The 25,783-nt window shown below is 36.4% G+C and overlaps 1 protein-coding gene across 2 annotated transcripts in view; it reads left to right on the forward strand.

The window, feature by feature from the left end:
* Positions 1-1,676: 1,676 nt before the first annotated feature.
* LOC131063014 (UDP-galactose/UDP-glucose transporter 5B) overlaps positions 1,677-25,783 on the forward strand; it is a 45,880-nt gene continuing 21,773 nt past the window's right edge. Inside the window, exons 1-4 of one of the 2 annotated variants that reach the window (XM_057996776.2) lie at positions 1,677-2,156; positions 24,160-24,273; positions 24,360-24,452; positions 24,581-24,646. In XM_057996776.2, the coding sequence (XP_057852759.2) occupies positions 2,055-2,156; positions 24,160-24,273; positions 24,360-24,452; positions 24,581-24,646 (375 nt within the window). In that variant the 5' untranslated portion in view covers positions 1,677-2,054. The remainder of the gene's footprint in view (positions 2,157-24,159; positions 24,274-24,359; positions 24,453-24,580; positions 24,647-25,783) is intronic. The other variant, XM_057996775.2, reaches the window with a different exon arrangement.

Raw genomic sequence — 25,783 nt, forward strand, 5'->3', positions numbered from 1 at the left:
TCTCTCCCATCTCCCATCTATGTCTCCCTCTCTCTCTCCCTCTACTTATTGCAAACATAACATGACACTGTTTATAATGGATTCTAAATGTCTTCCTAATTCATAGGTTTTTCAATTGTGTTTTGAACCCTTTAAGTGTATGCATAGTTGATTTGAAGATAACAATTGTCCATTAAAAATATTTGATTCAAACACAAAATTATTTTCTAAATGGCCTACCAATTGACCTTATTTATTGCACAAAAACATGCCAAAAATAGATCAGTTTTTTACTAATTGACCTTCCACATCTCCCTGACGTACCCATTGCACACCAAAGTGCAATTGCTAGTTGATTATCATTTATATATCACATAGACTTCAATAAGAAATGATTCTAAAAGTCATTTGTAGAACACTAAAAGGAACCAAATTCTACATCATCATTCTAGGATATTTGTATGATTTTTTTTTTTAGATTGCAGGAATCGGGTATAGAACCCCCTATAAACTGCAGTGCGCCAGGTAAACTTTTTAATGTGCTGGCGCAACATGTCCTCCAATACCACGTGGGCTGGGGGGAGACTAGACCTCGTGACCTCGTGCTTCACCACTGTAAGCTCTCACTAATCGAGCTAGGCCCCCAACCCCAGGATATTTGCATGATTAAATATTGTTGTCTTCAATCATTTTTTGTGATTGTAAAGATAATCAAATCAATGAAATTGTCCTACCATAACATGAAACTTGCAATTAAATCATTTCCTCAAGGTATTTTTAAGTACCACAAATCATCAACAAACTGTAGAGTGGAGTTTTAAGTAACAAAAGTTGTAGAAGTCAACGATGCACAATATCACTTCTACATATTACGAAGCACCTTTGCATGCTAGGTCAAGTCCACATGATATAAGATTGGTATCGTACTTGCATGGATTTGACTTGCGGCAAAATTCACACTATTCCATTACCGAGGCAAGGTATAGACAAATAACTTATATATTTCAAAACTCGAGGTGAGTGGATTTGAATGGAACATTAGTCTCATTCAACACTTTTGTTCCTAAAGCTTATCCATTGCGTTTAATTTCCTAAAGTACCATTCACTTTACATGCTTTATCATTGTTTATTATCATTTTAACTAGTCTAAGTTGATTGTGTTGATGGGTATGCATTTCATTCAATTGACCCATATTTTGCTTAAGGAAATCTTTCCTTTTCATCAATATTAATTTCTTCATTTTAGTTATCACCCACATTTTAGTCAAGCAAAATCAACATCAATCCAATTTCTAGATACAACTTATAATCAATCTTTCCTTTTACTTATTATATAATTTTTACTAATTAAAATTTTTACCGACGAACCAATATTAAATTTTACTTATATCAATTACTTAGTCATCAAGTTAAACCTTTTAAATTAATATTTTAAACTACATTCTATCTAAAATGTTTGACAAATCAATAGGACCAAACAATCTATAAGATAAAATGTGGCAATGTAATTATGTCTTTATCAAATTGGTCAAACAAAAAAACATGTGCACTCAATTATCCCCAAGAAAATAACGGAGACAACTTACCGACCGTTTCCAAGGCTAAACGTTGAAAACATAGTGCTAGTAAATTTTTTAAAAATATAGATATATAAAGAAACATAGAGAAAGCTGCCGGCTAAAATAAGTACACTTTCCAGACGTATAAACCAACGCGAACATTTATTTTTTCTATTTCCATGTCGGTGTTATAGAGAGCGTGCAATTACCAATGGATCAGCATTAATTTTGCAAATTCGTTATTTTATTCTTCCGAGCTGCTGAATTTAGTTGCAGCACATTTTTCTCTCGTTTGCAGCGCTAAATCTTGCGCAACGATTACTGTTTTCATTTAGAAATAAAATTGGTATTTTAGTTTATACCGAACAAGCAGATACAGACGCCCTAATGCAGAAGACGAAGGAGGAGAAGAAGAATTCTTTTCATGATTTGCTGGGGATTTTAAACAAGGGTTTGGATAAATAAGAAGTATTGTCATTTGGGAATGAAAAATAAGGGTTTGCACAGACAATAGAATGGGGTCTATTTGTGCTGGCACTGTGGAGAAAACGACATCAAAATTGGTTGTAGCAGTGGCGGGGATCATGAGCACCCTGGTTGTTTATGGTGTATTGCAGGTATGGATTTTAGTTTCCCATCCAAATATGTACATCTCTTCAATTCACAGGCTATTTGATGACCAAAATTTTGGCTATTTTGTTTAAAGCGCTTAAATTCTGTCTCTGGGATAGCTTGAAGTTTTATTCAATTTGTTGTTTTTGATGCACGATATAAATTTATTGATTTATCAGGTTAATTGTGTTACATACGCACACCATTGCCATGAGGCTCTTAGCTTCTAAATTATAGGGTAGCGTGGGTAAATGCCAGAAAAGTCTTTGGGTTTGTGTAAAGCATTAGTTTTCACGACGGTTTTTTATTGGGGGTCTTGCTTTTTGATAAGAATTTTTAAATTATTTGGGTTGTGTGGGGTAAACATGAATTGCATTCTTATGATTTATAAATATGGTAACACTGTCATTGGTACACCACAAATTCTACAACTCTGTTGGAACACAAATGTATTACAAAGTTTCCGTTGCAAGATTCAATATTAACCCTCTATGATCCTGGAAGAGAGAAATGAATATCATACCTCTACGATCCTGGAAGAGAGAAATGAATATCATATTTTAAACGACCACAATAAATACATTCAGAAGTCAAATGTATTGTAGAGAGGACTTTCAACAGCACATTCTACCGAAAAAATATTTAATTGGTTCATGTAAAAATTTGAACTCTCTTAAAGCCAACTCTCTTAAAGCACAAAGCTTTTTTCTACTAGGTCGTGATTTCAAATTTGACATGATGTAGTTGCTTTTCCTTGCAGTAATTGGTTTAGTTTGGTCTGTCCTTTTTTTTAATCTCGACTGTTTTCTACAATTATCAAATTATGTCAGTCGGACTGTGAATCACTATTGAAGACTTGAAGTTGATTTTGCTGTTATGCAGTTCATCAGGTTTTATATGGGATGGAATAAGGTCTCCACATATATGTATAAGATGCTAATCAGTGCAAAGGCAGAAGAATCACCCTTTGGAACTTGCCTACTTAGCTCTATGAAGCATCCTTTTTTGTGCAGGCTCTGAAGCTTATTGCCTTGTTTCCACACTTCCAGCAAAAAGAAAATATCATCAGATGTCATTTTACTTTTTTCGTCAACACTAAGAATCATTGAATAAACCCAACCTTCTGAAAGTAGCACCAAGCTCCTCTGTTTGTGCACATGGTCATCACATCTACATAGGGGTATGATTCTATTTGCTGCTGTAAGTTAACATATTCTTAGTAATAATTCAACAGTAACTGGTTCCTATGGCCCTAGGTTGATTTAGGCGATAGATTTGCAGATACTACAGTTAGTTGGATTTTATCACTTTATGTTAAATAGTAAGAAATTGGGTTTGTTTATTCGGTCTTCCTGTTGCATATTGTAACAGCTAACAAGGCAAATGGTTCTTTACTTCTTTGGGGGTTGATTCCTGTAGTTGGATTACGCATGATTTTTGTTTGAAACTGGCATTAGCTGATGAAACAAATTACTGTGCTAAACTATTCAAGACAAATAGATCCAGATTTGAATTCTTTCAAAAGCATGAACAATGAATCATAAGTCAGCATGAACAATGATTTATCTTCACCATTTGATCTCTAAGCTGCAAAAAGTTAGTGAAAATACAACCTACTTAGTCATCACATCCCCTGACAAAATGAGGGTTCAAGTTTTGAGATGGATTGCAAGAGTATTTTGAAATAGGATCCCAATAACCTTGGTAGCTTATGGGTTTTGCTATTTGCATTTTAAATAAATTCCTTATTTCATGAAATATTGACCTAAATTTTTTTATGTTTTTAAACTTTAAGACTACAAGCAATCTTACAGTATTGCAATTTTATGAACCTCTGTAAGTCTAGAAAAGAGAAATGTAAGAAATGCAGTTGATGCAACGAGTTTCACCCTAAAGAACGGAACTAGAATGTCACTATTGAGTCTACATGATGCCACAGGCTGCAATCTATTGTTCTCACTGTAATAGACTGCTTTCATCAATAAGCATCACGATTCTTGGGAAATCGTAAGTTCTAATAGACTGAGCAAAAATGTGAACAAGTGATGAACTTGTTGACAAGTGTAATGACGGCTGGGTTTCCATAGGGAAGTTTTTGAATTATTTATTTGTAATGCCATTCACCTAATTCCCTTGCATATCCCCATGAAAAACATGTAAGGCAAAGTATATACAAATTTGTAATCCTCCCATTCTTACAACATTTGTCATTTACAAATTATGACATACCATAATTTGGGGTGTCAGGATGACAATCCCACTATCCTAGAGATTGAATGCAAGAAGTTACCAAGGGTCATCCATTCTTAGTTTGATCTTGCCCAATTAGAGTGTTCCTGCCACTCTTCAATAAGATATTTTTACGAAATTTTAGCTTGTTAAATCAAAATCAATGAATCAAGTATATTTCAATAAAGATTTCATGGTTTACTTGCTCAAAATCAGCAAATCTGTCATAGCCACAAATGACATTGACAACTAGCAATTTTCAAGAATCTTATTTGATGGGCACAACATGTTTTTCTTGGCTTATTAACACTTTTTATGGCAACATTGAACCCAGAGTACAATCTGTACCAAGGTTATATACACTTGACTGTCCTTCAAGAGATTTACAGTACAACTCTCTTTGAAGAGAATGGGACTGTGGCTTTCCTTCTGGTCATTGTGGCCATTTGTCACTCTGCCACCAATCTTGTGTAATGTGTGTTGACTTGCTACATATATTGGAAGTTTTGGGAGATCAAAGATGGCGGTGTGATCATGGAGCTTTATAGCATTATGTAGTTGCAGGAGCTGGTGGAGGCTGAATAATTTGTTAAATTAAAAATAAATAAATTAATAATTAACAATATAGATCTCAATAGAATCAAAAGCTAATGCATGACAATATTTTAAGGAAAGGCTTAACAATGTGTAACTAGAGGAGCTTGGAATGTCAACATCCAAAAAGAAACATAAACTTGTTAGCGTTGAGTAGGAAAACTGAACCACTGTGAAGGGTGGTTAGACCCCTTGAGGACTCAATTTCCTTCTCTCCACTCAGAGTAAACCTTCAGAGTCTTCCATCCTCCAAGTTTACTCACTAAGGATGGAAATGCACATGAAACTCTCTGGTACTAACAAATAAAAGTGTTTTAACTATGAGAGCTGAAAGTGCAGGTCACTGAGACTGTCTGGCAAGCTCTGTGTGCTCTCTATCCAGGACACATGCGCATGTCGAGGACGGCAGTGCGGTGTGCAAGCATCCTGTACAGACTAAACACAGAAGATCGTACCAGAAAGTGCAGAAGTGACCAAATACAAATTTAAAGTACTAAATGCAACAGAAACAAAAGCGGTGAAATGAAATTAACTGAAACAAACCATTACAAAGACAAAGATGGGAGAGAGAGAATTTCACAACGAGTCTGGCGAATGAAGCGTCTAGCCAACACTATTCCACTCTTCTCCAAACCTGCACACAAAACAAGCGAGGATGAAAATGTTGGGTGTCATGTCCCTTCCTTGATTGTTATATATATATATCTGAAAAGAAACAATTATTATTAATTAATATAATAATTACCAACAAATGACTATTTGAAATTTATTTATTTATTAAATATTATTTTGTAAATATACATTACAAGTCCAGACTATTATTCGATGCAAATATAATAGTTCATTATTGGAAACTGGCTTTAAAGAGTTCAACATAATTATTCAGATAATGAGATATATGTGTCTCTATAGTGGGATTGATTCACATAGTAACAATATGGAATTCTCTATTTATACCACCGTAAATATCAATCGACCATCATTAGGATTAATTCTGCTCATGAACAACCCATGCAAAGAAAATATCTTTGGCGATAATGATGGAATCACAGAACCTTAGGTATTGTAACTATTAATACACTCACCATAATATTAAACGAACTATATTGTTATATTGCACGGTGTCAATCATTGGTGACGACAAACAAATGTTTATAGAACTCTGGAACAGGCATCATCGTGGGGATAACATAAGTTACGTCAAGTAAATAAGGGAGCGATTTCATACAAAGCCCACCTCAGCAAGGATATTCCACATGGAGGCTACATATTCCCAAATACGATGGAGGAAATGGAGCACTTTATCGTGAATAAGGATACATATCCAAGCTATGGAAAAGCCTTACTTATAATTGAGTTTATCAAATCGTTGGGAAAAGTATGGAACGATAATGAACAAGAAGGGACAATTCAATAAGAACCGTCAATAAGTCATTATCTATATATGAAGAATCAATGCTTGACTTAAAGAAGTAGTGACAGCGATGTACAGGAGCCGTAATTTCTGTGATAAAAGTCTATGTTTTGGAACAGCCGATTAAGCAACAATCAATACAATGAGAGCTGCGATTTAAGAGGTTATCGTTTGGAGAAGAATTATTTAAGGAGTCGATGAAGTCACAATGACATAAACCAGTGAATATCCTAATCAGATGATTAGTTATCTAATGAACAAGCAACGATTAAAGAGGTAATAAAATAATCATTAGTATGCAGATCGATGTAGTTATGTTATGAAGAGGTGCAAACCGATTATGGAGAGAAGATGTCTCCCAAAAATGCATCCCTTCAGATTGTGCAAAGATATAAGAAAAGAAAATAGATGGGATATAGATGGGCAGATAATATGAAGAGAATATAATAGAAGGTTTGTCAAAAGAAGAATTTGTGAAGGAAATATAAGATGAGGATTATAGCAGATTTATGAAGCACAGTTTAGCATATTTATTAAGCACATGAGAGTATATATAAATATAGAAAGGCAGACCATTCAAGGAGAATAAATATGAATCAATGAAGCAAATAAATAAATTTTTGTGAGATATTAATTAAAGAACGAAGTCATCAAAGTCTATCATCTTGTGTAAGGAACTGTTGATGTGTTTTTTACGCACATGCGAACACAAAATAAAATACCCAAGAGTATCTTATCCTCTCTTAAACAAAATCTCTCAAATGCTGAAGATTAGCTTAAGGATCACTGGAGAAGACTCCAAGGTTCATGAATGTAGGGTCACTATGTGTGGATAAGCTCTGTTGGTTGATGTGATTATGCTGGAATCACAAGGGGACTTACAATTACGTTGAATTGTCGAATGCTTGAATTGCTGGAACTTAGATCATCTGATGTTGCGATCTTGTGATGCTTTGTTTTATCCTCAACTAGCTTGAGTTTGTAAAAATGACAAAAGATGAAGGGTTGAGAGAGTTTATTCTAAGGCCTAGAATGTAAGAATATGGTTGAATGATTAGATGGAATCCAACCGAGTGAGGTTTCACCATCAACTTGAACAATTTGACACAAGCTCAGTGTAGTCTTCTAAGGACATTTCAAAGATATTCGAATCAATACCATCGAACACTGTTCACCATTCAAGTTAATGCATGAACAATGGATGTATAGAGATTTGAAGTTAAGCTCATATTACTCCAGTTGACCACACAAGGCACACTTACAATCAGCAAGAGGCTAGTGGTATGGACGAAACGGATTCCACGCAAATGCATTCGAACTAATCAACATGAAAGTAAATTGAGAAGTAAAGACCATGCGGGTTGTTGAAGCAACAAATCAAATTCACCATAACTTCAATGAAATCAATTGTTCTCTACAACAAGGTTTGGCAACAATCTTTGCCTTCTCCTAATCTAACTCCTATTCTAATTGCTATTCTTCTAAGTTATCTATTATTCTATTCTATTCACTATTAACCTTTACAAATGAGAGACTTGAGCCTTTTATAGTGTTCTCAATACAATTCAATGGCTTAGATCCATTTGAAATCAATGGCTGAGATTTTACAATGAAAACCCTAATTAGGGTTTGTTACAACAAACTCAATTCTGGCCAATGAAATAATGACAACACTTTGGCATGACCAATAGATAACAAGGGTAGGTGCCTCGAAGTTTGTGCCAACATTGGTGAGTCAGGTTCATTGAATTAAGATATGCTGAGGTAGACCTTCCCTGATTGGTAGAGATAGTGACTGGGATGATGATTGGGACACGACCTCCAACTTGCACTTTGTAGACTTGATTTGATTCATCATCACGAAGGGATGTTGAGAGATATCTCTTGATTCTCAACATTATCCAGTTTGCTTAAAGTGATGATGATGATGAGAAGCAAACTTTGATTAACTCTTTTGAAACTATCTGCTCCCTCGATCATGCTCGATGTAGGTCTTGTGATGACTTGGGTTGATCCTCCTTCGTTTTCGACATACTTGATGAATGATGCAACTGGTTGAATGTAGCTCTTCATCGTACTGACTTCAATTCTTGGATTCCCGAAGGGAATTCAAGACTGTAAAACATCCTTCCATCATGTTGGCTATCTTTCCTTTATGTTCTAGTGCCTTGAGGTAGTTAGATGATTTCTTCTTTGCACTCCTGTGATCTCTCCATGTTAATGGGATAGAATGAGAACCTTGAAGATATCCTGCTCTATTGCTTGCAGCTATTGGACATTTGAAGTCTTTCAACATGGTAGCATTTTGAGTCTCTTTCACGGAATCAAGGCGGTGAGAGTCTTTAAACACTTTGAGATCTTCTCTTCCTTGATGTTCTTGTGCTTGCTGATGAAGCTTCTTGAAGAGGTCCTCTTTGTATCTTGCTTCATCTCCTGCACAACAAACAAGCGAGTATCAAATACACTTGATATATAGATTTAAAAAGAACATATAAAGAGAATTCGCCCTCATGAAGCGAACATATATAGATTTCATGAGTTGTTTTCTGCTCGTGGAGAGGAGTTCGTGAAGTTTATTCCACCCTTGATGTTCATTAAGTTGGCCTCGTCTTGCCTTTGAATTTACTTTCATTCTTGAAATTCGCTTTGCAGCTCAGAACATGAAGTTCGCTTCCCTATATGCATTCATGAAGGTCACTCTTGTATGTCGAGTTCGTGAAATTCAATATGAAATTCGCTCATGCATGCTAATTCATGAAGTTGAGATTTGCTCATGTAGGTTTGAAGATGAAGATTGCTCTAGATGGTGTGTAGGTGAAGCTTGTTTCGATCACCTTGCTTATTGAGTTCTCTTGTCTTTCTCAACTCATGAAATTCGCTCCAATCTTCCAAGTCATGAAGTTCACCTTTGTGGAAATTCGCTCCAATCCTCAACTTCCTTTATGCTCTAGTGCCTTGAGGTAGTTAGATGATTTCTTCTTTGCACTCCTGTGATCTCTCCATGTTAATGGGATAGAATGAGAACCTTGAAGATATCTTGCTCTATTGCTTGCAGTTATTGGACATTTGAAGTCTTTCAACGTGGTAGCATTTTGAGTCTTTTTCACGGAATCAAGGCGGTGAGAGTCTTTAAACACTTTGAGATCTTCTCTTCCTTGATGTTCTTGTGCTTGTTGATGAAGCTTCTTGAAGAGGTCCTCTTTGTATCTTGCTTCATCTCCTGCACAACAAACAAGCGAGTATCAAATACACTTGGTATATAGATTTAAAAAGAACATATAAAGAGAATTCGCCCTCATGAAGTGACACTTGAAGTTTTTTTTTGCTCGTGGAGAGGAGTTCGTGAAGTTTATTCCACCCTTGATGTTCATTAAGTTGGCCTCGTCTTGCCTTTGAATTTACTTTCATTCTTGAAATTGGCTTTTGCAGCTCAGAACATGAAGTTCGCTCCCCTATATCTATTCATGAAGTTCACTCTTGTATGTCGAGTTTGTGAAATTCAATATGAAATTCGCTCATGCATGCTAATTCATGAAGTTGAGATTTGCTCATGTAGGTTTGAAGATGAAGATTTCTCTAGATGGTGTGCACTTGAAGCTTGTTTCAATCACCTTGCTTATTGAGTTCTCTTGTCTTTCTCAACTCATGAAATTTGCTCCAATCTTCCAAGTCATGAAGTTCACCTTTGTGGAAATTCGCTCCAATCCTCAACTTCCTTTTTGCTCTAGTGCCTTGAGGTAGTTAGATGATTTCTTCTTTGCACTCCTGTGATCTCTCCATGTTAATGGGATAGAATGAGAACCTTGAAGACATCCTGCTCTATTGCTTGCAGCTATTGGACATTTGAAGTCTTTCAACATGGTAGCATTTTGAGTCTTTTTCACGGAATCAAGGTGGTGAGAGTCTTTAAACACTTTGAGATCTTCTCTTCCTTGATGTTCTTGTGCTTGCTGATGAAGCTTCTTGAAGAGGTCCTCTTTGTATCTTGCTTCATCTCCTGCACAACAAACAAGCGAGTATCAAATACACTTGGTATATAGATTTAAAAAGAACATATAAAGAGAATTCGCCCTCATGAAGCGACACTTGAAGTTGTTTTTGGCTCGTGGAGAGGAGTTCGTGAAGTTTATTCCACCCTTGATGTTCATTAAGTTGGCCTTGTCTTGCCTTTGAATTTACTTTCATTCTTGAAATTGGCTGTTGCAGCTCAGAACATGAAGTTCGCTCCCCTATATCCATTCATGAAGTTCACTCTTGTATGTTGAGTTCGTGAAATTCAATATGGAATTCGCTCATGCATGCTAATTCATGAAGTTGAGATTTGCTCATGTAGGTTTGAAGATGAAGATTGCTCTAGATGGTGTGCACGTGAAGCTTGTTTCAATCACCTTGCTTATTGAGTTCTCTTGTCTTTCTCAACTCATGAAATTCTCTCCAATCTTCCAAGTCATGAAGTTCACCTTTGTGGAAATTCGCTCCAATTCTCAACTCCTGAAGTTCGCTCCAAACCTTGAACTCATGAAGTGCATTTCATGCTTCTCAATACACTTGAATTCGCTCTTCCACCTTTGATCATGAATTTCGCTCCATTTCCCTAACTCATTAAGTGCATTTTGTATAAAGTTCTCTCCAGTTCAGTGATTCATGAAGTTCATTTTGTAAAGTTCGCTCCAAAAGTTGAACTCATGAAGTAGGAAATTCAGTCCAAATGCTGAACTCATGAAGTAGGAAATTCGCTCCAATTGCTCAACTCATGAAGTAGGAAATTTCGCTCCAAATGTTGAGTTCATGAAGTTTATTTTCAAATTGAATCTATTCAAGGCTAAATGCTATCAATCATCCTTCACTTCTTTCAATTTCTCTTCATGTAGGCTTGCTCATGTGTGTTCATTGATAGAATTCGCTCCAAAAGGTGAAGTCATGAAGTTTGCTCCAAACTTGCAACTCATGAAGTATGAAGTTCGCTCCAAAGTGCAAAGTCATGAAGTTCTCTCCAAACTTGCAACTCATGAAGTATGAAATTCGCCTTAAAATGCAAAGTCATGAAGTTCTCTCCAAACTTGCAACTCATGAAGTATGAAATTCGCCTTAAAGTGCAAAGTCATGAAGTTCGCTCCAAACTTGCAACTCATGAAGTCTGAAATTCGCTCCAAAATGCAAAGTCGTGAAGTTTGCTTGTGAATGCTTGAACATGAAGTAAGTGATCCAAATTTCCTTCATCTCTTTATCTTCAATGTCGCTCATAAAGCTTTTGAAGGTGAAATTCGCTCCATTTTCCTCATTCATGAAGTTCGCTCCAAAAGGTGAAGTCATGAAGTAGGAAATTCGCTCCAAATGTTGAACTCATGAGGTAGGAAATTCGCTCCAAATGTTGAACTCATGAGGTAGGAAATTTGCTCCAATTTGTCAACTGATGAAGTCGCTACAAATCTCCAACTCGTGAAGTCGCTCCATTTAACGAAGTGCCAAAGTGCGCTCATCTGTGGTGATTTGTGAAGTGCTGAAGTGCGCTCATATCCTCTAATTTGTGAAATATGCTCTTCTGTTTCAGTTTGTGAAGTGCGCTCTCATTGGCTTGAACATGAAGTAAACTTCTTATTTGCCCTTCAAACACTTAGTCAGATTTTTTGATTACATTAGACAAATTTTTTAAACTTCATTCACATTTCAGGGATGCTAGGCGATCTTTAATGCCCTCCTTTGCAACTTGACACTTTGATCAGCTAATTCAGGCAGCTTTGCAAACATGATAGGCCAGATTAGGGGACCTTTGCAAACCAAAACATGACCGGTGAAATTGAAAACCTTCAAAGCTTTGTCAACTAGCTGGCCTGATATGTCATACTTTCAAAGGCACAATATCATTTCCAATGAAGCCACCTTGATTGGACTTGGATAACCACTGAAACGATTCAAGTCTCAGATCTGAACTTTATATTGCCATCTTGGAGGTCAAACTTGCTGAAGAGTGACAAATTTACTGCCCTTTCAATCACTGTTGAAGTATCAAAACTCAATATCGTGGTCCTTCAAGGCTGAGTTCAAAACAAAATCTCCTTGATCATAAATCGATGGGTGAATCAGATTGCCTTTGGGGTGATCTCTGATGATTATCATTGAAGTAAAAGATCAAGATTGCTGCCTCAAAACGATCAGAATTTGATCAATATCACAGTTGCTGCTGTATGCACTAGCTGGGCGATCCTTAGTAAATGTCTTCAAAAAATGATTTCACCACCTTCGAAGCGAATCTTCTCTTTTGAACATGGAGATTTGGATTAAATTTATAGTGAAATGCTCTTTATATTCTCCATCCTAAAGTTTTAGTGGAGCCCAAATATGCCACGGGTGTGAAAAGGGAGTGGAAATGTGTAATAGAAAAGAGGATATTGTGGCAAAGAAGATGGGGTGATGTGGTAAAGAATTGCCACGGATGGGATAAGGTGGAAGGGATGAAGGGGTAGAGTGAGGTGGATGCTTTCCCTTTTATTTAAAATTCATTAAAAACCTTTTCTTTCATTTCAAAATTTTGGTGGGGCCCATGCAATGCAAAAAACCATTCTAAATTCCCAATCCAAAAGTTAGTGGGTCCCAGCAAAGAGTCCTTTAAAAACTTATTTAATTCTCTATTTTGGAGTGTGTGGGGCCCAGCATGTAATGTGATACGGTGGAGAGAAATATGAACTGTTGTGGGGGAAGGGAAGAGTGGTAGGGTAAACGCCACGTGAGGAAGGGAAGGAGAGGATGTTTGGGAAAAAGGGAGACATAAGGGGTATGGGTATGAAATACGTGGGGTGAGGTGGTCTAGGATGTGGGAGGTAAAAGGGGTTGGTGAAAGGAGTTAGGATATATGGGGAGCAAAATGGAACGGGAGGTATAAGGGGTAATAAAAAAGGTAAGGGGGTAAGGTGGTAGTTAAGGGGAAAGGTAGGAAATGGAAGGTGGGTTAGGATAGGACAGGGCTAAAAGGGTAGGCTAAGGGAAGTAGAAGGGTAAGAGGCTGTGAGATGGAGGGTAGAGGATGTGGGTGTGAGGTTATAGGTGAAGGGTAGGGAGGTAAATGAGATGGAAGGGGTAATGGAGGTAAAGGTAGAGGTAGTGGAAGGGGTAGGTTAAGGATGTGGGATGGAAGTTAGGAAATATAAGGTAGGTTATGTAGGTGAAGTAGGTTAGGATATAGGGATGGGTGGAAGGAAGGATAGATGGAGTATAGAAAGGTAGGTGGGTAGAGGATATGGTAAATGGAAGTGAAGTGTGGTAGGGAAGGTGGAAATGGAAGGAAATGGAATGGTGAAATGATGATGGCAATGATGAGAAATGGAAATGGGAGTGATCGGGTTTGGGCACCCACAGGTAGTGCTGGGAGAATTGGAAGTGATTATGTCTTTGCTGGGCAAAGGGAGTGTTGAACCTCACTTCATTCTTAAGAGGGGGACTTGATCAACTCCTGAGCAACTACAAACAAAAAGGTTAATAGCAAAGACTCGACAACAACTAACAACTAAACTAAGACAACTAACCTAGAAAGCGAAAAAGTGGGGGTCCCCATTTGCAATGGGGCAATGTGTGAATACCTCACAACAGGAACCATAACCAAATTCAAGAGCAACACTTTGAGATCTGTAGACATCATTGTTTCAGTCATAGTATATCTCCCATGGACAATTAGAGGAAGTTATCAAGATAAGTTTATCTTCCAAAATTATTCTTAGCATTATGAATTAAATATTATAGAAAAATGTATTCAATATTAATGAAATTATATTTATAAATGCATTACAATTTTCACTTTAAGTTAGAATTATTGTTTTTGGACTAAATCTAGGTGAATCCCCAATGGGGACATTACATTGGGGTTGTGATCTAAAGGTTTGTCATAGTCAAACCCCCGTTTTGGTGTTTCCACCTCCACGGACAGCCAAGATTGATGGATTGATAAATGATAATGGAATACAATAAAAGAGATAATACGAAATGATATGCTGAAATGGAGTTGAGCAAATGAACAATGCAACTGGTGAGAGAGAGAGAACTCCTTTTCAACACCAAGGAGTTGAAGCTTATTGGAGCAAAGACAAGCACAAATCCCTCAAATGTGTGAAGCTTTGATGATGGTGATAGTGCAACGAACAGGTGCAGTAATGGTGGACGAGATGCAAAAAAACTAGTAAAAACATAAGAGTAAAACCAAATTGTTTACAATTGCGAGAAAATGCAAAAGAGACTGCAAAATGAACGAAAATGGCAAGATAAAGGGATTGGAGAAGTGTCCTATATTTGGTGGGTGTGAAAGGAGGTGTTACACTGCCATAATTAGTAGGTGTAACATCCCAATGACCACCTTTGGTCTGAATATTTGGGGGAGGAATGTGCGGTGTATAGACGTCTTTGTAATGCACACGTGTCCTAGAATAAAACAGTCCACATAGTTGGGAACTAGGCAAAAGGAATGACAAAGCAAGCTTAGTGAGCTAATTAGGTGGAAGGTTGGTCATCATCTTTGATTCAGCTTAAAGTGAAGGTGCCATGTGACGTGGAATTGCATGGGGTGCAATTTACGATGTTACAATTTGCCCCCACTTTAGTGAGCATATCATAAAGAAATGTGAGTTAAAGTAGAGAAAAAGAGTTAAAGAAATTATATCAAGACACGAAGGGGAAGCAGAATCCTTTACCTAAATAGAGTTGCCCCTAGGGAAGAGACTTGAACCTTCATGTGACATTGTTGAGCTGCATCATCACAAACGTGTAAGCTGGAGACAAACATGCTAGATGAAAAGAAAAAATCTAGATGCAAAAACGATTAATGGTCAAACACAAACTGCAAGATAGTCATCACTGAGATAAAAGATTATTAGATGGTGTCGGTATGGGTAGTAAGTTGTGTTATCCTAGATAGCCATACGATTGGGCAACATGTGACTGCTACAAATTGTATTGTAGGACAGCCACATAAGAGATTAAAGATTATTAAGATATTGTTTTGGCCTCCACAAAGGCGATAGATGAAATAAAAGAAAAATGTGATAAATGAATGCAGATATGATAGCCCCCCTTTAGAATGATATGCATTACACAGAGGGAACGAAAGTCATTCTAAGGAGAAGAGATGTTGTGTCATGTCAACATAGCTAGATGTTTCCATGGAATGCCACCTTGCTTGCAATAGATGACACATGATACCCACAACATCAACAAAAACACACAAAGAGATCGGGGGATGCGATTATTCGGTGTCAGAAGAACTCACAACAGTGAAATTAAATTATATATATGGTTGCATATGAGTTACTCATCGTGGTCCCAAAGTTTTTGAATTTGAATAAGGGCACATGAAGATAGATAAAATAAAAATTCAGGTCAACATGGAAGAAGGCTTAAATATCCCCAATGCTTTGCATCGTCCATGAATGTCGAAAGTCAAGATACAATAAAGAGAAGAAGTCTGAGACAAATTGAGGAAGTGCATGACAAATAATTTCTTGTTTCCAAGTACCTACGAAGTAACTTGGGTCCCTTAAGAGAGCACAACATATTAAGACAAGCACGAGGGAAACACAAACAGGCAGACGCTAATCTAAAAGATAAGAAGAGTACTGTCTTAGAAATTCCCTCCCCCCCCACCCCCCTCCAATCAAATCATCGACCTTCCTATCTTGATCATACGGGGAGGGAGGATGAGCTTGAAGAGGGACAATCACCAGGGCAGTACTAGGCACCTCACTAGGAGCAAGAACCAAGGATGAGGTTGCCTCAACATTCACATCCAACAACTCCTAAGAGGCAAGAGTCAGCGATTGTGTGAAGATTATTTACAACCTTGGGTTTAATCTATAAAGTCAAACAAATACCTCTTCGAAGAAGAGGTAGGTGACTCGACCCAAGATGGTGAAATAGGAGCAGTACTGTTGGCCTTTGAATGTGGGGCGGTGACAAACTTTGGAGAGGTGGAAACTCCTCCACTACATGCACGGAAGCAGACAAAGAGGTTGTAGGAACTGATTTCCAATGACGAAACTACAAAAATGGGCCTTGCTTGAACTTGCGCTTAGGCAACTAAGGTGAGGGCTTCACATAAATTGTAGCATGTCTTAGGACCCTGAGAAAGGTGAGATGAAGATGCAAAGGCAAAGTGGGAGGACCAGACATAGCTGTACAAACAAGGGATAGTTGTTGATCCTAGGATCATATGCAACTGAGTTGAATATGAACTGCTTGATCTGACTTGACATCTGAAATATGCGATTACTGGTAAAATAATAACCCCTATAGTGATCCCACTGCTTGCAACCAGTAGTGTTGTAAGTGATGTAGAATTTTTTCTTGCAACCGGCTTGTGCCTTCTTATATCTTGACGGTGAATATGACAGGTGGCTTTTCCAAAAGGTACAACTATTCATTAATTCTTCTAATCATATGCTAATCGTGCCTTTCCAAAATGATCGTTGTTTACTTATCACGCCTCTTTAATTTAATTGCACTGTTCTCTAATTAGTGTTTGCTAATGACTAATTAATCTTCTAATCTCCATGCACTGTGTAGCAGTTTTTTGCATCAACATTTCGGATCACACTCCGTGATCCATCATCAAGATACTAGAGAGATAAGAACATGAAATGATAAGCTGCAAACCAGACCTTGGCTAAAAAGAAGAGAGGTAAGGAAAGGAGGCACGGGGTTCAAAGTGAAATAAATTAGATTAAAAAATAAGAGAAGAAAATAATGAAAATAAAAAATAAAAGGTGAGAATGAGAGAAAAGGATTAAAAAATGATGACGATTAGAGAAAGCTAATAGTGATAAAAGGGCAAGATAAGGAAACTAACAAGAAGAGATGAATAAAAAAAGAAACAAGAGAATAATAATAATAATAATAATGATGACAATAATGAAAGGAATTATTATTATTATTCTCTTGTTTCTTGTTTTTATTCACCTCTTCTTGTTAGTTTCCTTATCTTGCCCTTTTATCACTATAAGCTTTCTCTCTTTGTCATCATTTTTTAATCCTTTTCTCTCATTCTCACCTTTTATTTTATTATTTTCATTATTTTTTTCTCTTATTTTTAAATCTAATTTATTTTGCTTTGAACCCCGTGCCTCCTTTCCTTACCTCTCTTCTTTTTTTTAGCCAAGGTCTGACTTGCAACTTATCATTTCATGTTCTTAGCTCTCTAGTATCCCGATGATGGATCACGGAGTGATCCGAAACATTGATGCAAAAAACTGCTATAGTCTAATCCAGAAAGTGTGAGATTATAAGCTATGGATTGTGGAAATCTGATATCATTAATTAATTAATCTTCTTTATTAATTGGATACTCAATGCTTACTTAGTTGATATCGTTCCTTAATATATAGACTGGTATTGAACACAATGAAAATGATCAAAACACTATCTCCACTCGCTGCCACTGAGTCACAATAATCTTTCTTATCGTGTAATGTCCCTTCAAATTCGTCATTCTTCATAATAGCTTATTAATCGTTTCCTTCATTATTATTTGGTCATTGGTTTAGACTTTGATGCATCCACATAACTTAATCCGGATATAACATCATGCCTCTTCATTAATATTAATTCCCATGTATATTCACTTCTATTGGATGGCAACGATAATTGTTTATGTTGTTGATTTCTTATTGTTGATTCGTCCTTCGTCCTTTGTCTTCTTAAACAGATTGAATGTAATCTTTGTATTAGTTATATCAACACCGCTTGATTTGAGTCTCAATATAACTTACTCGGTTACAATCGATATTTTAATTGCAGTCTTAATCTTCTATCATCGTAATTTCTTTCAGCCACTATTTAGTTGCTCGATGCTAATATTGACTACTTGATGTTGAGTTGGCAGCTTAATCTGTGATACTTGCGATAAGCTCTATAGGGAGTACGTAGCTTCCCCATGAATTATCCTTGCTGAGGTGGCCTTAATCATTATTTCCTACGTGCTTATGTAAATTATGTTTATAATTTATAATAAATTATAATATAATATTAACTAATTTTTATTTGAATATTTCAAGAATATTATTAGTAATAAAAAATAACTATTAATTAAATAATAATATTTAATAAATAAATAAATTTCAAATAATTATTCATTGGTAATTATTATATTAATTATTAATAATAATTGATATATATATATAACGATAAAGGAGGGGACATGACACATTATCTCTTAATAGTTTTTTTTTTGCAATATGCTCAAATAAGAAATGGATAACTTTGTAAATACCCGATTTTGCTGAGGCTCTTATGTATTTCTCTCAGTTGCCTTAGGAATCATAATTACATTGGCCACAACATGAGAGTTTGGAGCAGAATCTCCGAATTGAGTCAGCATATGCTGATAATTAGTGAGAGCACTATAGAGATTGGTGATGTTCGGATATTTGTTTAAGAAAAGTTTTTCCCTCAATGCTGATTGTAGATTACCAATAAACATTCTTTGGAGATCACCATCTGGCAAGGCAACTGAGCAACACCATTGACAACTATGGGGATCAAAGACTAAGTTTGACTTACAAATGGAGAAATGGTTGAACTGTGGCCAGCAACTTGACACAATACGATTTTTTTCTATGGATACAACATCTGTCACCAATGAAAAGTTTAGAATCTTTTAATGCCTAGATAAAAATTAATGGTGTCTTTGTTAATCAATAAATAAAATATTAATGTGAAATAAAATCCTCAATATGGAGTATGCAACTTTATCAAAATAGCATTACATTATTAAGACATACTTTTAAACGAGATGATGAGATCAAAATCAAGGATTACAAAAATTAACGAATATATAAAATTTGGAACAGATCAACTTGTTCCATTGACATATTTATGATGGAGTTTGACAATTACTTAGGAATGCCATTTGAAGACTCTTCTTAGTGTATTATGCCTATAACTCCAATATAGACAAGGTGCACCAGTGTAGCCGGAAACTCCTTTGTCCCTCCTTGGGCGTGCGTATCCCCGTATCCAATATGGCCTGAATACACGTTAGATATTGTACCCACGCGTGACCAAAAAACCTTGATTTTCCAACCATGCCAGATACTATGTGATTTGATTTTTTTAAAGTTTAGGTAAATCTTCCTAAATTTAAAAAAACTTCATTTGTGTAATTTAAAAAAAAATCGGTATAAACAAAACCTACACCAAATGAGAAAGACAAATGAAATGTTTTTCTATTTCAGTGGCTCATTTTTTTGGGTTATCTTTGAAAGATCCCTGATAGATCTTTGCTGTTAACCTGCTGTAATTTTTTTTATTTTTAATTTTGTTTTCCTGTTTATTTAAGTTTTTCTTACAGAACTAGACAGAAGTGCAGAAAGGGTTGTTTGTTTTTGTGTTTTTGATTGTTTTATAGCATAGGAAGGAATAGATAACAGCAAATATGAAGCAATACTGAAATAAATGAGGTATACAGCAAAAGTCAGAATTATTGCAAATCGTACCAGGCAGATTTGTCTGAATTACAAAGCCAAACAATGAATCCAATGTATTTCCCAAGCTCTCATACAAATTCGAAGTCAAACTGGAAGATGAAGAATGTTCTCCAACCCCACATACACTGGAAGTGAATACAAGCAATACCCTATACACCACGTGGTGTATTTGCTGCAAATGGCATTCCTCCAGCTGCAATGAACCACGTCTCCATTGGAAAGATGGTAGGCTACGCTGAAACCCTACTGAGAATTGATGCCTCTGTCCTTAATCACCACGCACAATGCCTTATAAGTCCGGTGCCAAAGATTGCTGAGGGCTACGTCCCAACCAATCCTAATCCTGGGGTTTGCGTCCCAGTCTAGAAATCGCTCTCCAGAGCAAATTCATACAAGTTGTCAAATATGCAAAAGATGATCATAGAATGAAGCTCCTATCCCCTTATAACCCCTCTCAATTGCAAATTGAACCCTAATTGTCTCCAAGTGGCGTGGTCTAGTGGAAATGTTATAATTTCTTATTTTAAAGTGGTCATGTTACTAGAAAATGACCTTTTTCCTCATAGACAGAAATCCGCTCACTGAATTGCCCTGAGACCAAAGAGAAAGATTTAAAGAATTTCAAGATCTTTCCAACGAGCTATCACACAATAGGATGCGCATCCAGATGAGGCCAAAAATCCCCTTATTACTCCAAAATGGCTAACAACTTAGCCTTATTTAATTATTAAACGCTAACTTAGGAAATATTAAAAATATAACCCAAATAGCCACAAAATGCCCAACTGACATTACAAACCCTAAAATCATCCTGTCACCTGTCTGTGACTGAAGTCGGAAATCAAGGATTCACTAGTAGTCTCATCCCTAAAATCTAGGGATGCTCCTAAAATTTAGGAAACAAGCCCAATCTCTCTGAAACTGAACCCAAAGAGGCATCTCATGGAGACCCAACCTTGGGCATGATCAAACCTCCTAAAAAGTAGGAACTGCCTCCTAAAAACAAGGAATGTCTCCCAACTGATCAATAACTGCTAGAATACCAAGTCTCCAACACTGAATAACCATACCGGGTCTCTGTCCAACCCTGTCAGCCTACAAGACCCCATAATAAGCTGACTCACATGTCTCTGCTAGACTGAGCTAGAGTGGGGACATGACAATCTTCCAACGCAAATCTACTATTTTTGCATATTGTAAATTGTTAAATCAACTTCTAATTATTTATATAGCAGTTATGTGTCTATAATGCTTTTGAAGTAATGAAATTTCCTTTAATAACTTAGAAAATTGTGTTAAGTATACATGTATGTGTTTTTTATGAATGTCATATCCAGCTATATCCATATTGGGGGTCTTAAAAATGGCTGTATCCGTATCCGTGTCCATGCAACTTTGTAGCAATCTCCTTCCTAAAGGATTCTCCAATAATGACAACTGCAAGAGGATGATGATTGCAATGCTTCTGCAAGCATTCAGTCATGTCTTCAGTTTCAGCCTCGTGTTCTTCATAAAGACTGTTGCTAAGGCCCACATCTGTGCCAATGGAAAATAGACTGATCTCTTTCTGTTTTGCTCATGACTTATTTCTCCATTCCCACTAACTTATTTTTGTGGTCATCATGGTTCTGAACATTTTTTGGAAAGGAGAGGCTCTACTATTCAGAACAAAAATTCCACAAGGTCATGGAAACCTGATATTATTGTTGTTAGTTGTTACTCCCACAAGGTCATGAAAGTGGCTCTGAAAGCACTTTTGTGAACTCACCTGATACTTCTTACAACTGCTGTAAAGTGTCAACCTTCCAGAAGGAACACAATTCTGAATTTGGGTACTCATTGGAAAAAATGGTTTCTTTTTAAAGACTGACAAAAGCAAACGATTTTTCATGGTAGAGATTAATTAGTTAAGAAATATGGAAAGACAAAACAAAATTGCAGCATTGTTCAAATATTACTTAAAGGATACGTAGAAGAGAAGGGATCTTCTTGGAGGATGTCTGAGTATCATCTCAGGCCAAGTAAGTTTTGATTCTTGAAGCACACATATGGGCACTGTACCTGGCCAAGACAGTTTTCTATACTATTGCACAACCCCACTTCAACACTGAAGAGCCTATTTAAATCCAGTTTACCACTGTATCTGTTTTGTCCATTACATGTGGGATGATTAGATTTCTTACAAAAAAGAACCCGACTGATATGATCAGAGAGTAAAAAGTATTATAAATTTCTGATGAATCCATAATAGTGGTTGCAATGAACACATAAATTTCTAATGGACATACAAGGTACCAATAAATAGTACGGAATTTTATTATCTCCACGCATTGTAACTCTGTGATCATGTATACTTTTTGTTTGTGTTTTATTGTAATTAGATGCAATGTAAACTTTGTATATACTATCAAACTTTGAAAATAAAAAATTGAAGCAACACCATGTAAAACTACATGGATTAGGGCATCAGCTGAGGCCAACTTCTCAGAATAAGCTTTCAATTATGTATGATGTAGGTCCTGTGTGCAATCTTTTTTCTGTAATTGTACATTTTTTTAACTCCTTCCTGGGTTTGGCATGAGCAATTTATCTTTTTTGAAAAGTTAGTCTGGTTATATATCACATTCAGATCACTTTTTAACTCTTCATATTGAAATCTTATCTTTTGAATTGCTTCCTTGTCTGGATGATGAAATGTCCTCTAACATGAGCTGCATTTTAAAGGTGTTGCCCACATTGTTACCTTAAATGCTTGAATTATGTGTCCTAATGCCTTGTCGATACTGAGATGTGACCTTGTGCCTTTGGCATTGAAGGCAAATGTACTTCAGATCAATGGCAATACAGCTTAAGATTACGTCTGCTGTGCTACTCTGATTATCTCCTCTTTTGTAAACTTTAATCTTTATTTCTAGCCATTTGCAGTTTTCTTGGTGTCTTCAATTTGCATGTCTAGTTCCCAACTGCATTTGCTTTTGAGAACTTTTTATATTTATCAGTCTTCCATTGTGTTGGTCTTCATTTCATTTCCTAAAACTTACTGAAGTTTTACCAGACATTGTCCTCCTAGCTAGTTAGCAATTGGAGTATGAAAATTTTACTCTGCAACTTTCTAATTATGAGGAACAGTGATAGCTCAATGGGGACGTGCCCCCCCCGAAAAAATCCGCGTTTCTGAGACTTGGGGACTTGGGGGAAATGCCCCCCCACAGCACCACCACTTCCACCACTTCCATCACCTCTGGTGGGGACGCCACTGGGTTGCTTGCTATATGTCACATGCCATTACATACTGATTGCAACCTTTAACTTCATGAAAACTAGTTGGCCTTTCATGGGGTGCTCACAGAGATATTATATTGCAGATTTTGCCTTGAAGATTTCAATTAACCTTTATTTTTATATCAGCACTGCTTGTCCACCTCCGCTCTGCCTCCATCCCCCTACCATCCCCTTGCTGTCCCCAAATTTAGGCCCTTGGTCCCCTGTCCCCGAAACATGTCCCCATGCCCCCCCATCCCCCAGTCAAGAAACTCCATGGAACAATTAAAATAAGCCACTCCACAAATAGATTACCACGGTTTCGCGTATATTGCCTCTAATTTTTAGAGTGGCTGCTTTGCCATTTAGCCAAAAGTTCTTACGCACTATCAAACATCATTTATTTGATTGGATATATTATCTGTATGGAAATGTCAAAGAATCCTTCATTTTTTCCATAATTTGAGCACAGCGTTAATGCTTTTGCAATCATCTAAATTGCTATGGATGTTAAGCCCATAATTTGCCAATTGATTAAATTTGTTTAGTACATTAAAAATATTAGAGTTGAAATTTGACGCTAAATTTTTCAAGTTACTTCATTCAGTCAAACTTTCATATAATGTGCAATAAATTCAAAGTCGTCCTTAATTTGTACTTGTGCATAAATATAAATCTTGGATATTTTAGGCCATGGTATAAATATGGTGATTAGACATTGGCCATGTTTAGAAGAAAGACTCTTTACTTCTGTGCAATAAAAGATCACACTTCCAATATCTACCTCTAATCGAGTGATATTGAGTTTCTGAGGGATAAGATACAGCCCCAAATACCAAAACCATCAGAAAAATCTAAGGGCATTGTGCAAATTATGTGCATATATTATGTAAAACCATATTTGTTTTTGAAAATAGTTGGTCTTGGAGATTGTGAGTCCTCTGTAACTTTTGAATGTCTTTGTATTACTACTTATATCAGATGTTCACAAATGTGTTTTTTAACTTCTTTTTCTATACTGTTTTAAATAATACACAATTCCTTTTGCAGGAAAAGATCATGCGGAATCCATATGGAGATGAACGGGCGTTTTTCAAGTATTCATTGTTTCTTGTTCTGTGTAACCGTGTTTTGACATCTACTGCAGCTGCAATATTTTTACTGGTATCTTTTTGATCGACTTCTTGAGTAGCCAGATTAACTTAGGATATTTTGGTTTATGTGATCTCATCTTTCGCTTTTTTTTTCAGGCCAATAGGAAGACCATGGGCCCTGCTGCTCCATTATATAAGTATGGGGCTATTTCATTATCAAATATATTGACTACCACATGTCAGTACGAGGCATGTATGCTTTCACTTTACATACCAAGTCTGCTTTATTATGATCAGCTGTAGTTGGTTATATCGAGAAGGATATCATATCTCTTATTTATGGTAGAACAGTACTTAATTGAGAAGAAGGGATGCAGGCACTCAAGTACGTGAGCTTTCCAGTGCAAACATTAGCAAAATGTGCAAAAATGATTCCTGTAATGGTACGTATTAATTTTTGAAATTTGAAGTCATTGTTTGAGAATTTGAAATTTATACCTTGTTTATATTTTTTTTCATATTTTGCTCCACTCCTTATGTCCAAGTTAGGTTTTGTGCTATCCCATTACATTTTTCCATCCTTGGTTGTAAGGTCTATTAGAAATCGACACTAAGTTTGGTAGATGGCTAAGATTATAGTTAGTCTAGAGACTTGTATTGAGAACAACTTGTTATAAAGAAACCTTGCTTATTCCTTAATGTGTCAGGGAACATGTTAAGAATCTTGGACTGGGAGGATCTTATTGCATATTGACAGGATACTTTTAGTATTGTATATAGGGTTTATGGTTAGGTGGAAGATATCTCTAATTTGATATATGGGTGGTATAATTTTTTTCACTGTTAATTCAAGTCTAGTGTCTTACTTGAAATATCTTCAAACTACCTTCCTTTTGCCCAAATATCCCTGTGGAGACTGGCTAAGCATTTATTGCAGCTAGTAAGGACAATAGAACAACTTGCTACACCAAGCAAAAGCATCCATCGTTAGCTAGCTAACAAGGGATGGACACATTGTTGCAGGATCAATAATCAATGAATCTTGCACCATCAGAAGTTTTCATATTTTGCAGTTTGAGTAAGCAATCTAGTGCTGTTATTTTGCATTGAGAAGGGCTTTCACATATTCACTATTTTGAAGGCTTTGTACCAAATCATTGGCTGTGAAACCTTGGTGGATCCACTATCTTAACCCAAATTTGATCCGAACTGACTTCAAAAACTGCAAGTGAATCCTTGCAACAATTCACATAAGAATACGTGAATATTAAAACTTTTGACGAGATCCCTTTCAGTCATAATACTGCCCTCGAGTTTGTTTTGGCTAGACATGCCGGTAACCAAACCAAGCTAAATAGTGAAAGTGTTTCAAAATTTATTTACAAGAAATCAACCATACAAGATCTCCACAATAGTTTTGCCTAGTAACTTGGCTGCAAATAAACAACAGATGTTTGCTGTCTTCACTTCCTAGAGTTTTCCAGGATATTGATGATTCTCCTTTGCTACCATCTTGACAAGATCCTTGCCTTCTATTTTGAAGGCATCATGTATTCCTTAAAAGTTAAATATTTAGCCAT

Source organism: Cryptomeria japonica, chromosome 2, assembly GCF_030272615.1.
Source record: "Cryptomeria japonica chromosome 2, Sugi_1.0, whole genome shotgun sequence".
Classification (NCBI taxonomy): domain Eukaryota; kingdom Viridiplantae; phylum Streptophyta; class Pinopsida; order Cupressales; family Cupressaceae; genus Cryptomeria; species Cryptomeria japonica.